Source organism: Sander vitreus, chromosome 4, assembly GCF_031162955.1.
Source record: "Sander vitreus isolate 19-12246 chromosome 4, sanVit1, whole genome shotgun sequence".
NCBI lineage: Eukaryota > Metazoa > Chordata > Actinopteri > Perciformes > Percidae > Sander > Sander vitreus.
In genome coordinates, this window is record NC_135858.1 from 14903304 (window position 1) to 14918459 (window position 15156).

Consider the following 15156-nt stretch of genomic DNA (forward strand, 5'->3'; position numbering starts at 1 on the left):
TCGAGTTTTCATGTTTGCTGTCGTGTTTTCCTATTTGCTGTCGTGTTTTCCTATTTGCTGTTGTGTTTTCATATTTGCTGTTGTGTTTTCATATTTTCCGTTGTGTTTTATGATTTATTGAAGTGTTTTCCTATTTGTTATCGTGTTTTCATATTTGCTGTCGTGTTTTCATATTTGCTGTCGTGTTTTCCTATTTGCCGTTGTGTTTTATGATTTGCTGTCGTGTTTTCCTATTTGCTGTCGTGTTTTCATATTTGCCATTGTGTTTTCCTATTTGCTGTTGTGTTTTATGATTTGCTGTTGCGCTTTTCTATTTGCTGTTGTGATTTGCACTTCAGGGTACTAGGGAGGTACTTCAGGGTGAGGTACTAGTCAGTGTTGGAAGAAGTAATAAGATCCTTCACTTAAGTAAAAGTAAGTGGTCTCCAACAGCTTCTAAGAATATGCACACAGTATGGTGCTGATTTTGATATGAAATACAATGCCAAAAAGAGTAAGATCATGATTATCAGGAGTAGAGAAGACAGACAGTCAACCTTCCCTGACTTCTGTCTGTCTGGCACTGCACTTACGGTGTGCAGTGAGATTACATATTTGGGCCATATTATTGCAAATGACCTGTCTGATGATAAGAATATCTATAGGCAGCGTTGGAAGCTGTATGCTCAAGTGAACATGCTGTGTTGTAAGTTTAGCATGTGCTCTGTATCTGTGAAGATCTCACTCTTCAGAGCTTATTGTACACCTTTGTATACTGCCTACCTGTGGTGTCGTTATAAGCAAGGCAGCATTAGAAAACTCATAGTGGCTTATAATGACAGCATGAGGCTGCTGCTGAGAGCTCCAAGAAGCTCCAGTGCAAGCCATATGTTTCTCAGTGTCGGGGTACCTACCTGCTCTGCTGTTTTACGTAACCTGATGTATAGATTTATGTGTAGGGTATCTGAGTCAGAAAATAACTTGATTACTGTTTTAGCTAACCCTGTACGCAGTTCTGTCAGATTTACTTCCAGACTGTGGAACCATTGGCGAACATGTCTATATGTCAGACACTGAACATTGTGGAAGGTTTTGTATTTTTGTATTTTATGTTATGTTATGTTTATGTTATACTTTTTTATTGTAATATGGATCCCCCTGGGTCTTAAATAAAGTTTATATATAACAATACCACACTATAAAAATAAATGTATGTCTTTTTCCCAAAGTATCAAAAGTAAATGTTTCAATAGTATCAACGTATGTATCCGTTTTCTCAATCCCCTTTTTTACTATGTAAATGTACTACATGGAGATGACATTTTCTGCAAAAGTTAGAAATATTTTGATAACTTCACCTTTCTGTATACCTGTTTTTTATCTCTTGTCTTTTCACTGGTTTGAAGTGGGCGGGTCTCAGATGAAAACAGGTGGTTCACATACTTCTGAGCACCAATCAGGATTTAACAACACTGGAATCAATATCTGATGACAGATGGTGGGTTGTTTGCTCACGTTGCCAGCACTGTTAATCAAATCTGATAAAACCGCACCCACACAGTCCTGATGAAGTGGATGTTAAATTCTTAAAGCTGTAGTGCGTAGTTTCTGTATTCCCCATGAGGAATTCTAAGTAAGAAGAAGACAACAACACTGTCGGCGCATCCACATGATACAAGCCTTCCGTGATCGCACACGCGGCCCCACCCCTCCTCCACACAGTTGCTAATATGCAAGGAGGACACGAGGATTAAAAAAACATGATGGACTCTTCAGAAGAGGTAATTATCTTCACTCGAGCTTCTGCGCGGGAAAGTCACCGGACGACAGAATCTTCTGAACACAGCCATACTGAGAAATACAGAGAGCGTTGTGTGGAGCTGATAGTCTTAACTAGCTTTGTAGCAACTCATTTGGCAATGGCTTGAATGTAACGGACATTCATTAATATCAAAAAGTTACGCACTAAAGCTTTAATAAATATTAAGAGAATATGTTTTTCAAAGTGCTTATTTAGTCATGCATATTAATGATTTAGGGAAATACTTCAGATTTGAGGGGTTTTAACATGTAGGTGGTACCTTGATGTAGTTAATCAAAACTAAACATTTAAACTGCTTTTAAATCTATCAAAATGCATCATATTTTATAAACTGATGTTTGGATGTAAAATCTTAATATGAAAGGTAACTGTGAAAAGTGCAATATTCAATATTGCAATATAAAGCAGCATAAAATGGAAGTACTCCAGTAAAGTATGTGTACCTCAAAGTGGTACTTAGGTAGTACTTGAGGAACACTGCCTACAGTATAACCTACATACTGGGGGCTATATCTTTATTAATGTTTTCACTCTTTGGATATTGCATAGAGTATGACCAAAACAAGAAACCAAGAAGAGTTCAGTGAAGTTTGATTCTCAAATAACATGTTAATGATGAATAAAAGGGTGTCACAAAACACTGGTGAAAGAAATCTCTTTTTTTATGAATTTCTCCTGATACATTAAACATACAGAGTCCATATCTGTATTAGATTATCATCAGCTGTAGCTCATCTCTGTAGCTTCACTCCAGCACTGCAGTGAGCCGACCGCCTGTTTCATATAATTGTAACAGTCTGATAAGTTTGGTTGGATCCAGCAGCCGCGCTCAGTACGACTGTAGACCTACACCACCAAATTCTGATTAATTACAGCCTGTATATATGCATCCTCTCTGATGGTCTGTAAAATTACAACATTAGCCAAATTACCCTTTTAGTAATTCTAAATCATTTGTTCTGATCTGTTTTTTTTTGGGGTTTTTTCGTGCGCTGATGGCTGATGGCTCCCTTGAGACAAGCCTTTCTTTTCCACACACACACACACACACACACACACACACACACACACACACACACACACACACACACACACACACACATACACACACACACACACACACACACACACACACACACACACACGCACACAGACGGACTGACAGAGTTACAGCACTCACCAGGGTACTGCCTGAAGAAACCCTTGGCGCTCCCAAAGTACTGCCAGATTAGTGTTGGGTCTCTTTCAAAATTATCTACAAATACTTTATTCAGAGCCTCGGACCAGTACACTCCGTTCACTATGTCAGGATCTGAGGAGGGAGAGAAACAAGTAAATGAAATGGTGATAATAGTAATCATCCTGGTCATCATTACCGAGTGCACGGTTGACCTTTGTCCCTTATTGACTCCCCTGAAGGAGTTACAATGCCTGTGACTAAATCATCCCCTCCCCTCCTCCTGCTGGACGAGCCTGCCTTTGTGCTGTGAACAGAGTTATGGGGAGTCCATTATAACCAAACAAAAGCAGCCCTGGCAATACACAGGAAGAGGTGACACACTCCGTTAAAAAACAAGAAGCAACACACCCCCTCTCGGCAATCTTTCCAGTCTCTTTGAAGGGTCTGCAGTTGCTTTCCCTTTATGTCTGGACTGTTATTGATCCCTTAACTCCACTTCTCCCAGCCTGTGACACTGATACAGCTTCAGCTACCATTTCTCATTTTCACCACTTACTTTCCTCCCTTCTCTTCTCCTCCCCATTAATCAGCTCACAGTAGGTAAATAACACTCACATAATCCTTGTGTGCAGGCTGAGCTCTCACCTTTGTTGTACATGTTGGTGGGCACCTGCACCACACTGAGGCTCAGGTTGACTGATAGGTTATTGAAATGGTCGTTGGGCTCCAGGAGGAACTCTCCTCCCAGCTCTACGTTATTGCCCTCCTCGTCCACTTCATTGATCAGCACGGCATTGAAGTACTCATACTGAGAAAAAGAGTGAATACCCAAATGTTTAAAAGCAGTGGTGATACTAATACTTAAAGTATAGGTTCACATTTTTACAAATCTATCTTACAAAACAATACTCACATTCCCATATGTATTTTAAAAGCTGTCAGTTCTGGCCATCAAGAGATCTCTTCCTAATGGGATTTCAATGTATGTGATGGGGGAGAAAATCCACAGTCCTTGGTCTGTGCAAAAAGTGCATTCTAAAGTTTACTCGAAGACAAACTCTGAGCAGTCTGAATTGAGTATCTTCCAAAGTTACAGTCTTATTAGTATAAATTCTCTCCCCTGACAGTGTTGCAGCGGCGGATGGATAATACCACAAAGATGGAATCTGGTACTGATTTTGTCCCCCATCTCTTCATGGCCAGTATAGACAGCAAGAACAATTACAGTAACCAAAAACAGTTTCAGTGTGCGTATAGGAATTTAAGTATTTTTCACAGATTATTAATCAAATGCACAATAACATGCGTTTCTTTCTACATCTGTCCTATTAGCATTATAAGCTGATAATAAGGTCACAGAGAAGTAAAAAAGACTGCCAAATGTGAAATAAAACAAGTGTCACAATACAACCAGAAAAATAAGGTGTAAATGGTTAAAAAATACATGCTGGCTTCTCACAACGTGGAAATATTGTAATTAATGAATGAATGAATTATGTTTTTTTACATTGCATTGATTTGGAAGAGGCTTTTGTTCTAAATTATTTCCGCCACATGCACACACTATTTGGGAGCAATTTGGGTTCAGTGTCTTGCAAGGACGCTTGGACACACGGACTGGAGAAAGCGGGGATAAATTAATCTGCTGTACCACCAAAGCTACTGAAACTCATAATTAATACACATTCTTTTAATTAAACATAATAACAAGTGAGTGTGTGCAGATTTTTTTTTTTCTTCAGTTCAGTTCAGCTCAGTTTTTCAATGTTCTTAGTATATCAAAATGTGCAACCATTGTAATTGTCACTCGTCACTGAGGTCTAAGAAGGCCCTGGACGTGCAAAGAGGACTTCATGACTGCCAGTGAAAGGTCTGTCCTCCCTTAAGTGAAACCCAACAGTTTGTCTGTCCTGTCCTTCACCAAGAAGAAAGACTATCCTGTCTGAGCGGCCTCTCTGTGGCCTGTGGTCCTTATTGGCTGCACTAAGAGAGAGAGAGAGAGAGACAGATAGAGAGAGAGAGAGCGAGAGAGAGAGAGAGAGAGAGAGAGAGAGAGAAAGAAAGAGGGGGGAGGAGGAGGAGATGGGTGATGGACTCTACAGCATCACACTCGAGGGAGGCCGCGCGGGCATCACCATCAAGCAGTCCCTGACAGCTCATACCACGCCTGAGCAGCTCTCTGACGAGCTGCGGCAGGGCGGGGGTGGTGATGGGGGGTGTTGCTGCAGAGGGGGAGCAGCAGGGGAGAGAAACCTGCACCCTCAGCAGAACTTATAGTGCTGTAGAGAGGCACGTTAACCACCAGGGTTATTACTGTAGAGCAGGCCATGGGACACTGCAGCTCTCTGAGATGCCCCGCTGACTCTACACCACTGCAGTTAGCTGTAGGCCCTGCCGCAGCGATCTGCCCTCCATTATGGGCTGCTGGGACTTACTGTGTACCCACACTCCAATATCTGGAGATGGTGGGTCCCAATAAGCACTGAAGGTTTAACAGGCCCTGACTCGTACTGCCGTTGTTATAACTAACAGCTTCATAGAGTCAAAACTAATTTGCTCAGAAACTTCCCTGATGTTACAGATCACATTGTCCAAGTAGACGTGTTGTTTAAGATAAGTTACAGTAATGTGTGATCAATACAATACATGCAGCATATGAGCCAAATACACTGTACACTTTACTATATGAATCAATTAGAGTGTTATTCTATAGCATCATTTTGTAACAGTGTTTTTTGGCCAAACCGTTTTTTTTATGATCCTTAGAAACTATCATAACAACAGCTAAAATCATGTGGATTTTAGCATTTTTTTAAATCCATCTCTCCCTTTCATTTTAATTTGATCATGTAAAAAATATGAAATACACAATAAACAAGGATTCTTAAATTAAACAATATGTTTTTGTCTTTTTACATATGCTTCAAATATTTCAGGGGCAATCACAAAAGCAGAATTTCGGCCTTTAACTCGACAAGGTTTTGGCAGTCAGATTAAAGAAACCTTTAAAGCACACAAAGAGCATTTAATGAAAACTGTTGAAGTTGTTTAACTGTTTCATTATTTTCTAAATGTTCCTGATTTTCAAAAATCAATTAGAGGCTTTTTTCATAGGCCAACATAAATGTTTAAAGTTGAAAGCAAAAGCTCTGTTAGCAAACATTAAACCAAAGACACTTTACAGTATAATACAATTTCTGAGAGCCAAGTTTCTGTTGCTCCGTCAGACCTGATCTGCACACCCTTGAACCACAGACTACGCTCGGGTCAATGCAAAACACCCGACTGCCCTGACACAAAGAAGCTGAGATAAGAGCAGGCGGCTTATCTCATTGTGGTCAGTGAAATGGTGCGTGAAAAATGTGCAGTGTCAGGGGAGGCGAGGCTGACTAAATGATGCCACAAGGAGTAATATCATGACATCACATCATTATCGCAGGTGGATATTGAATTTTCCTTATTATTTTTTATGGCCTTTAAGATGAAATCTCTGTGATAGGCCTGTGCTGTATGTCAATTGCCTGAATATAAAGCATTCAAATAGCTTGGACTTATCAAAAGTATACACAATTTAGTTTTCATTTAATTTATAAAAGCACATAAATGCTTAATAGAGATAGATATTTGTCTATGGCAAACTATAAAAAAAAGCCAATGAAACTATCATAAAATCATGTCAAGTTTACAAAAATATTATTTAAATATTTCAGCAAAAATAATATAAAGAATTGAATTAATACCTGGGGTTCTATGTATTTGTGGAGTCCATATTGTTTGATTTAAGGATTACTAGTTTGAGAGTAAGAGATACCAAACTGTCTATGGAGAAAATGGAAACCTTGTCTTCTTACAGAAATAATAGCCCAAATATAATAATGTAATCAAAAATATCTAATGAAACGAGTCCCATACATACAGTAGGCTACATCCTTCAGTAAAATGTGTTTTTGGAAGCAATCTGCTTTAGAGGGCCAAAGCCATATTAAAGTCTATAGGCAAACTATTTTCAAGGATAATGGTGAAAACGAATATATATTTTTTCCCTTTACTATTAGAATAGCAGTCGTAATTTTTATTGAAAATGTTTAAAAGTAGGCTACAATCTGTCTTGTTCGGGCTGTGTGAACAACAGAGAAAGGGGCAGGGAACAAGGCGACTGAAATGTATTCCTATGATGTAAATGGTACTATTAACTGTAAAGTGCTGTCGTTATTTCAGTGGTTTGTTGCTCGAGTGGGTTTCCAATCTAGAGCCACGAAAGTGAAACAATGCGCCGCGCAAAAGAGTTTCATTTATCTTTGTCCACACACAGGGAGAGAGAGAGAGAGAGAGAGAGAGAGAGAGAGAGAGAGAGAGAGAGAGAGAGAGAGAGAGAGAGAGAGAGAGAGAACTAACAAACGACAGAAATACTGCATTCCCTCTGCAGACACCGAAGAAGCTCAGTGCGAGCTGGAAATCCGCAGTGAGAGCCGCTAAATAATGTCCTGAACAGAGTCTGAGCATATGAGCGTAAAATACGATTTAAACTAGAAACAATGCAGGCCGACTTCTCTCTCCCATTTTTCTCTCTGCTTTAGCCACACAGACTGAGTCCAGTATCTCCTGAGAAATGTTTCTACTAATAAATAAATAAAATACACAACACAGCCTTTAATTCTGCACGCAACATCAGGACACTGGATCCCTAATAGCCTACTGTATTACAGTTATTCGGTTACTGTAGTCTACTGAACCTAAAGGCGCTGCAGCAGGCCTACAGATAGCCTTTGAGCTACGATTACGCTTTCACAATCAGTGTGAGTGATGACAGCATGGCGCTGCAGCCTTCAATATGTGCGGCATTGCTTATCAAAGAAGCATTATGTATCAAACCGCTGACAAGACATCAGTGCGAAGGACGAAGCCAACGTAATTAAAGACTTTTAGGGCCTATTACCCTTCTCTCACCTTGCAGCCGCTCCTCCCCAGCTCAACTAAAAATGATTCATTCTGGTCTAACACAATGACACACCACATTTTTAATAATTACGTTCCTCTTTTCTATTCTTTTCTTTTCTTTGGTCCGGGACAAACCTCACCTGCAGGTCGGGATTATCCTCATGCTGATGGTGCGCTTCTTCTGCTGCCTCCACCAGCCGCTGAGAGGAGAAAAAAAACGTTGGTTAAGAATAGAGCTACATACAATGTAGCCTAATATATTAAACGACCAAATTCCTATACAAAACATGCATATTTACATTAGGAAATATACACTATCCTTTGAGATTTCCCCAAAGCCTTCTAAGTCATTCCCAGAAGTTTTTCTACACTCTGCTGCTCTCTGTATTTCTCAAACTTGCTGTTTGCACGTTACTCTGCCACTCATATTTCCAAACCTCAACACATGTCATTCCATTGAAGAGCAACATGACCGAGGGCCATTGCCAGGCTTTAGATTAATGTTTGGATAAAATCCATGTCCAGCTTTGGTTTTAAATTGTAATAATAAAATATGATGACAGAACTGTTAGTCTCTCCCTCATTTGCAATCCTTGAGGTATTTTGGACAACAATATGCATAAAATGTAGGGCACTACTGTGGAGTGCAGCTGTGAAATGATTGATGGAGGCAGGTAAGAGCGGGATCTCATGCCGTGTATAGCAGCGATAGCTTCTGTAATAATTTGATTCTGGAAAATGTGCTTGGCTCTGTGTTTCCGGGGGAAACGCCACCTAAACGTCACGGTCACTCTCGCCTTCGGAGCCAAGCAGGTAATTAACATCCGTCACATGTGTCAAAATAACTGCCATATAAACACAACTGGGGCGGTGGTGACCAAATTCAATTGACCTCATGGTGAGATTTCATGTCGTCAGCAGTTGGCTAATAAAAAACATCATGAAATAAATATTATGTTTTCTGATTTAGGCTACTCTTGGTAGCTCTTGTACCTGCAGGAGCCAGACACCCGACCTCCGCCGCTTTATTGAGGTCACTGCATCATTTTTAAACTCTGATTTCAATTTGAAGAAAAGCGACGACGTCATCCGATTATGATTTATCACACATGTGCTGGTTATTACAACGTCCAAATTTCTGCTTTGTATTCTTTAAAAAACAAAACAAAAAAAACACCATAATATGTTGATGCATCTCAGGGAACCAAATTATGTTAAATTAAATTAAGCGCTTTACTATTCGTGTAATTTATAGGCTGAACTGTCATAAATTGTCGCACACATGGGATCAGGCGGGGGGAGATAAACGTTATCAATACCCAGCAGTCCCTGCGAGGTGCAGCATTAAAATGGTTACAAGCTCATCTGCGCTGAGGTCGCAGACAGGCTGCTGCTGTGAGGCTGACAACAGCTCAGGCCATACAAGACCATATTCCAGACGGACCTGTTACATTTACATTAAGTACAGATTTGGTTTTTGAACAGTAGCCTAGTCTGCTTTTCCAAGTGAATAATCTGCTCAATTTAGGGACTGTAAAAAAAAAAATTAGGCCTATTGTGGTGGGGAGGTGGGCGAAGAAACCAAGACCCTCTCCCCATATTTATTCATATTTTCTAAGAAACATTACATTACCCCCTGTAACATTAAGAACACTGTGTGTGTGTGTGTGTGTGTGTGTGTGTGTGGGTGTGCGCGCGCACACACACACACACACACACACACACACACACACACACACACACACACACACAGTGTTCTTCTATTTAAACCTTATTATGTTAACAAAAGCAATAACTTTACTCTAATAATTTTTCATTAAAAGTAGAGTTATTGATTGCAAAGCAGAATATTCCAGAAACATAAAAGGCTTTTTATAAAGATATTTAATATTGTACCTACCCTGGTGGCCTCCGCTTTTTTCCGGAAAACTTCCTCCATCTTCACAGCCAGGTTTTTGACCAGTTTTACACCATCAATTTCCTCCACTCTGACTGACTTTTCAAAGTCTTTATATTTCTGAAAATAACCAGAAACCAAAGTGTGGCATTGACAGAGGGGACGACTGTAAACATGGCTGCAGGAAAACATACTGAAACACGTATTGAGCTCACATGGTTGATTAACCCATTAGGAGTGCCTTAAATGTCCACTTAATAAGACAAGAAAAAAACATTAAGATAATTATCTCTTTCTGTGTGTGGTTCTGCAACATTTTAAAACAATTCACTGCATCACACTCCAGAGAGGTGGGGAATTGTTGAACAAGGCTTATAAGCCTTCACATGTTGGCTGACAAGCTGCATGCAGCCAGTCTCAGATGAACGGTTGATAAAACCCTCCCTGCAACACAGAATGATTGATAGTCTTTATCCCGTCTCAGTCATTGGCTGCACATGCTGCTTCTTTAACTCTGATTGGCTGGAGATGGCCATGTAGGGTGGCCAAGGGAGGGAGGGGGGCAGGCTGGATCTGAAGGCTATGCATGGTAAGAGGGTAATTGAAATGGAGTCAAAGCACAGGAGAAAGATAATAACGTGTCAAGCTTGGGCAATTCTGGGTAATGAACTACACCTCACATAATGCTGATTCTGCTGGATGCACAGGACCTCCAGTGATACAGAACAAAGCCCGCCACAGCTCGGAGGAATATAACATTACATAATCCCACACCTGGGCACGAACGCACACACGCACACACACACACACACACACACACACACACACACACACACACACACACACACACACACACACACACACATACACATACACACACAAACACACACCAAATAAAAACAAAAACCTGATGCTCTCACACTGTTCAGCTACATCACACGCACTTCCAATAACCTTATCTAAAACTAAACACAGGCCATGTTAGGCTCGTAGGACACATTCAAACATGACACACACAAAAACACAAACACACACACACACACACACACACACACACACACACACACACGCCCCAGTACATGAGGCGACAAATTACCTACTGAAAGGAAGAGTGTGGGCTCGCAGTGGAGCAGAACAGTTCATTTCACGCCTGTCCTCCTCGCCTCAGCACCCCAAGTCCAACAGTCCCCCAGTCCCCCCTCCTCCTCCCTCACACTACTCTAGTCATCAAGAGAAGGTTGAGCCCCATCCATCAAAAGCACTGATCATGATTATTGATTAGAGTAATGACCAATGCAGGAGTGAGGCCGGTAGCCTGAAGATCCCCAATGTTTCCCCCTTTGCAGAAAATCTTGGTGAAATCGGGTAATTCACCATAAAAGCATCTAATGATCAGCCTTAATGACCAGTCCCTAACGACCCGTCAGTTCCCTCACAGCTCACTGCTTTATGCTGACTGGCTCGGCACAGCTCTCTCCAGACATGCCTCCATGAACAGGAACACAAGCAAAGTGCTTACATACACACAAAAAAGGGAACAAATCTGCAGGGCATATTGCAAAATGTTTTTGTACAAAGATGAAATACATATTTGGTAACAAATGGAAGGACCGTGCTTCAGCTTCCAATACACGTTTGAACTTTAAATCTTATCTTACATTAAGGAACTGTCACCTCAGAGCAAGTAGGTCCTAGGTTTGGACCCAGGAGCCGCTTTCTATATGCAGTTTGAACGCTCTCTCCATGTTTGCGTGGACTTCCTCTGGTTCCTCCTCTTTCCTCCCACGCTCCAAGACATGCAGCGTTTTTAGGATTAATCCTGCTATTGCCCTTGACCGAGGCACTGGCCTCAGAACTGGAGTTGGTCCCCGGACGCGGCGCTGTGATAGCCCACAGCTCCTAAAATAGTGAGGATGGGTCAAATGCAGAGGGTTAACAAGTATGACGGGGACTCTAGTAACTTAACCTACAGGAAGAAAGTAAAGAATTGTTATAGACTACTACCCTGGAAATCCAAAGTTCTCGCGAGAGCACAATTTGAATTTGCTCAGTGAGTCACTCTGGCATTCAGTAATGATGCTCATTAACTATGCCCTTGTAGCCGTGCTGCACCAATCACATCGGTGTATCTGATATAGGCAGGCCAGAGGCAAGACGACAGCGCTGCGACGTCAAAGTCATTAGTAAACATTGCAAGATGGCTATGGATGAACACCAGTTTGAAACGGCTTTGGCCGCTACAATGAACGAGTTAGACTTGACTTTTTATCTAAAAGAGTAACAGAAGACGGCGCTTGAATCGTTCCTTTGCAAGAAGGATGTTTTGGCTGTTTTGACCGCCAGATACGGCAAGAATTTAATCTACCAGTCAGCTCCACTGTTAGCTAAGCGTATGGGTACGCTCTGGATACGTCACCCCATGTATTGTTGTGAATGGTCGTAGTGTTATCCAATTGTGTGGAGTAAGATTTTCAAATGCATGCTTGGTGCAGCCCCTCGAGTTGGGCCATTTTCATTACTCATTGCCAGACCCTTAATCTTTCGGATTTGGGTCTGGATTTCCAGGCTAATAGATCACAGTGTCCCAGTTGATAATGGTCTATACCGGATTTATACTGTATATGAGTTAAATGGATGCCATGTCCACCGAGTGACCAGAAAAATAGAAACAGCTGTCCCATGTAGTCCTGTAATAAATCAACTCTGAAAATTAAACTCAGTTGTCAGAGAGACTAAAATCTGTTGTAATTTTTTAGCCTGAAGTTTGTGGTGTTCTTTAATTGAAATGCATGATTATAAAGGTGACTCCAACATTTTTGTTCTTTCATACTGTATATATAAAATGTGACTGACACAGTATTGAAAACACCTATCAATAAAATGCAGTTCATTTCAACTTGTACCACAAACTACAGCCTCATAACATACAGAAGAACTAAGTCAACCAGCTGAAATAGAAAAACTAAAACAGGACATTTTAGATACGGTTTTATTTATGACTGTATTGTAGTGTGTTCTACAAAACTCAGGATTTAAACTCATGCATTATGTTCAACCCCAAGTAAAAAAAAAATTTAACTGCTGTTTAGACAGAAAAGAGACCTGAGACATTTGAGTATAACCTTCTTAAAATGCCATTATTTAGTTTGGCTAGAACCTAAAGTGTTGGTAACCTACTGTATATGTTTGCGGTATGCTTTGCACGTACATAACCCTTTATCAGGGTTTAACCTCTTCAACCCACAGAGCTTCTTGTGCGTCTACTGTTACAAGCTCATGTTATGTGTAAGTCCAAGCTTTTTTTCTCAGATCCACAGAACTAAATACAACTTTCTACACATTCTGCACATTCTAGTGCAGAGTTTCTAAATATACCTAATACGCCAGGCTGCATTTTGGGGAAGCATAAATGGAATAATGCACACGATTTCTAGAATATTTATGTTTGATGTAATGATGCAGCCATAAATACATGGTGTGTTTGAATATTTCACATGGTCTAAGTATCATAAAGTCTGTTGAAACAAGTCTATAAAACTGACACAGAGAGAGGGTGTACTTTTTTAAATGTAGGGCTTGTTAAATGTGATAACATTTTTTGTGGCTGTGTGCATGTTTTTATCGTCCAGTCCGTCGCTTCGTATTTTCTTTCTTTTCTCTTGTTTTGCAAAGTCAAAATTTCTTTAACTTATTAAGGGGGAAAATTTAAGGCTGAAACCAGAATTAATTAGAGATTTAATGCCTTTTAAAATGCCATAAGACACGACTGTAAAGGAGAGTTTACACACACATTAAATACCTTATAAGCAAGTTCACCGTTCATCCACCTGACTCACCAGAGGCCTGTGAACACAGAGCCCACCTTTGCCTTTAAGTGGTCAGAAAGTGAAATCTACTGCACTGAGTCATCACTCGTTCTCTACTGATTTCATTCATCATATCAACACCCCCTCACCCACTATCGAAACCAACCACACACTTTGTCTCCTTGTCGCATTCATATCCAGAGGTTGAAACTCTTGACTCCAGAGAGTTAACTGGAGAGATGAGATGAAAGAGGAATCAGAGCCGTGGTTAATGGGCCGTATCAAGTACACACACACACACACACACACACACACACACACACACACACACACACACACACACACACACACACACACACAGAGCACCTGAGTCTCCTCTAAAACAGCGCATCAGCATTCAGCTGAGACACCGAAATGTCTCTGCAGCCATTAGAGAGGGAATACTTTATATCATGCAGTGTGTGTAACTACATGACTATCAGACAAAAGGGAAACATGCATGTTCACACAAGACTGGGACGTAAGAAGAATACCTTTTGCAGTAGTTGGGATCCAGAATATTTTGCAGAAATGGATTTAATTTCTCCACCAAATGCCGAAGCCCAGAGCTTCACGCTAGAACACAAAACAGACAAATAAGAGTTTAGCTAACAATCTCACAAGTATTGTGGAAAAATGTGCCTAAAAATGTGAAAAGAATTACATAAGGTATGTGATTCAATTAAATCAATAGAAATAATATCTAAGTTATTTACAAAAAGACATTTAAAACCATTCTTAACAAAGTATATGAGATTTCAGTTTGAGCGGCAGTCATATCTTTATCACCTGCTTGTCCTCTCCTCGGCCCAGCTGCTTTTAAATGCCTTTAATCTCTCCTCAGCTGTCATTTCCTTTTAGCTTTTTTTCTGACCAATCAGTCAAAAGATTATCGTCATGGCTCTGGTGTCCCTGACCTTCACTCTCCTGACAGATGGTTGCTTGTACATTTGATGATCTATACTTATTGGAGCTTTTTTAAACTGTAAATGACTAAGCGTGGCAGCGAAATACTGTACATAAAATGTAGAACGTGTAACCGTCCTACAGAAGACATAGATGCCGCTTTAAGAATGGGGCCTGATTTAAATATTCAGAAATTAAGGAAAACTACATTTATAAAAGTATGTTTACAAAATAAAGGATTTGTAGTTACATGAGGTGGTTGAACTGTCCTCATCTGCTGAACCAACTTTTCAAAAACAGCTCAGAGGTGTTTCCTGAGCACAACATTTTTTTTAAGAATAATTAGATCTCAGTTGATGTTCTATTTTCTACTGTTTTGCAAAATCGTATTGTTTCTGTAATATTTTAAACTAAACTGACCATTTTAAGACCTTGCAGGAAAATTATTTAAAATATAGGTGCACAATCTAGCCTTTTTGAATATGTGCACAGAGTTTAAATACACACAAATTTGTAACTTTGGCATGATATCGGGGTGAGATGAACTTTTTGAGTACACATTTACATTTTAGACATTTATTTTGGATTT

The 15156-nt window shown here is 40.2% G+C and overlaps 1 protein-coding gene across 1 annotated transcript in view; it reads right to left on the reverse strand.

The window, feature by feature from the left end:
* Window positions 1-9873, reverse strand: part of cacna2d3 (calcium channel, voltage dependent, alpha2/delta subunit 3) — a 29605-nt gene extending 19732 nt beyond the window's left edge. The window contains exons 1-4 of the mRNA XM_078248575.1: window positions 9820-9873; window positions 8060-8119; window positions 3627-3789; window positions 2982-3113 (exon numbers count right to left, since the gene is read on the reverse strand). Of these exons, the coding sequence (XP_078104701.1) occupies window positions 2982-3113; window positions 3627-3789; window positions 8060-8119; window positions 9820-9858 (394 nt within the window). The 5' untranslated portion in view covers window positions 9859-9873. The remainder of the gene's footprint in view (window positions 1-2981; window positions 3114-3626; window positions 3790-8059; window positions 8120-9819) is intronic.
* Window positions 9874-15156: the final 5283 nt, after the last annotated feature.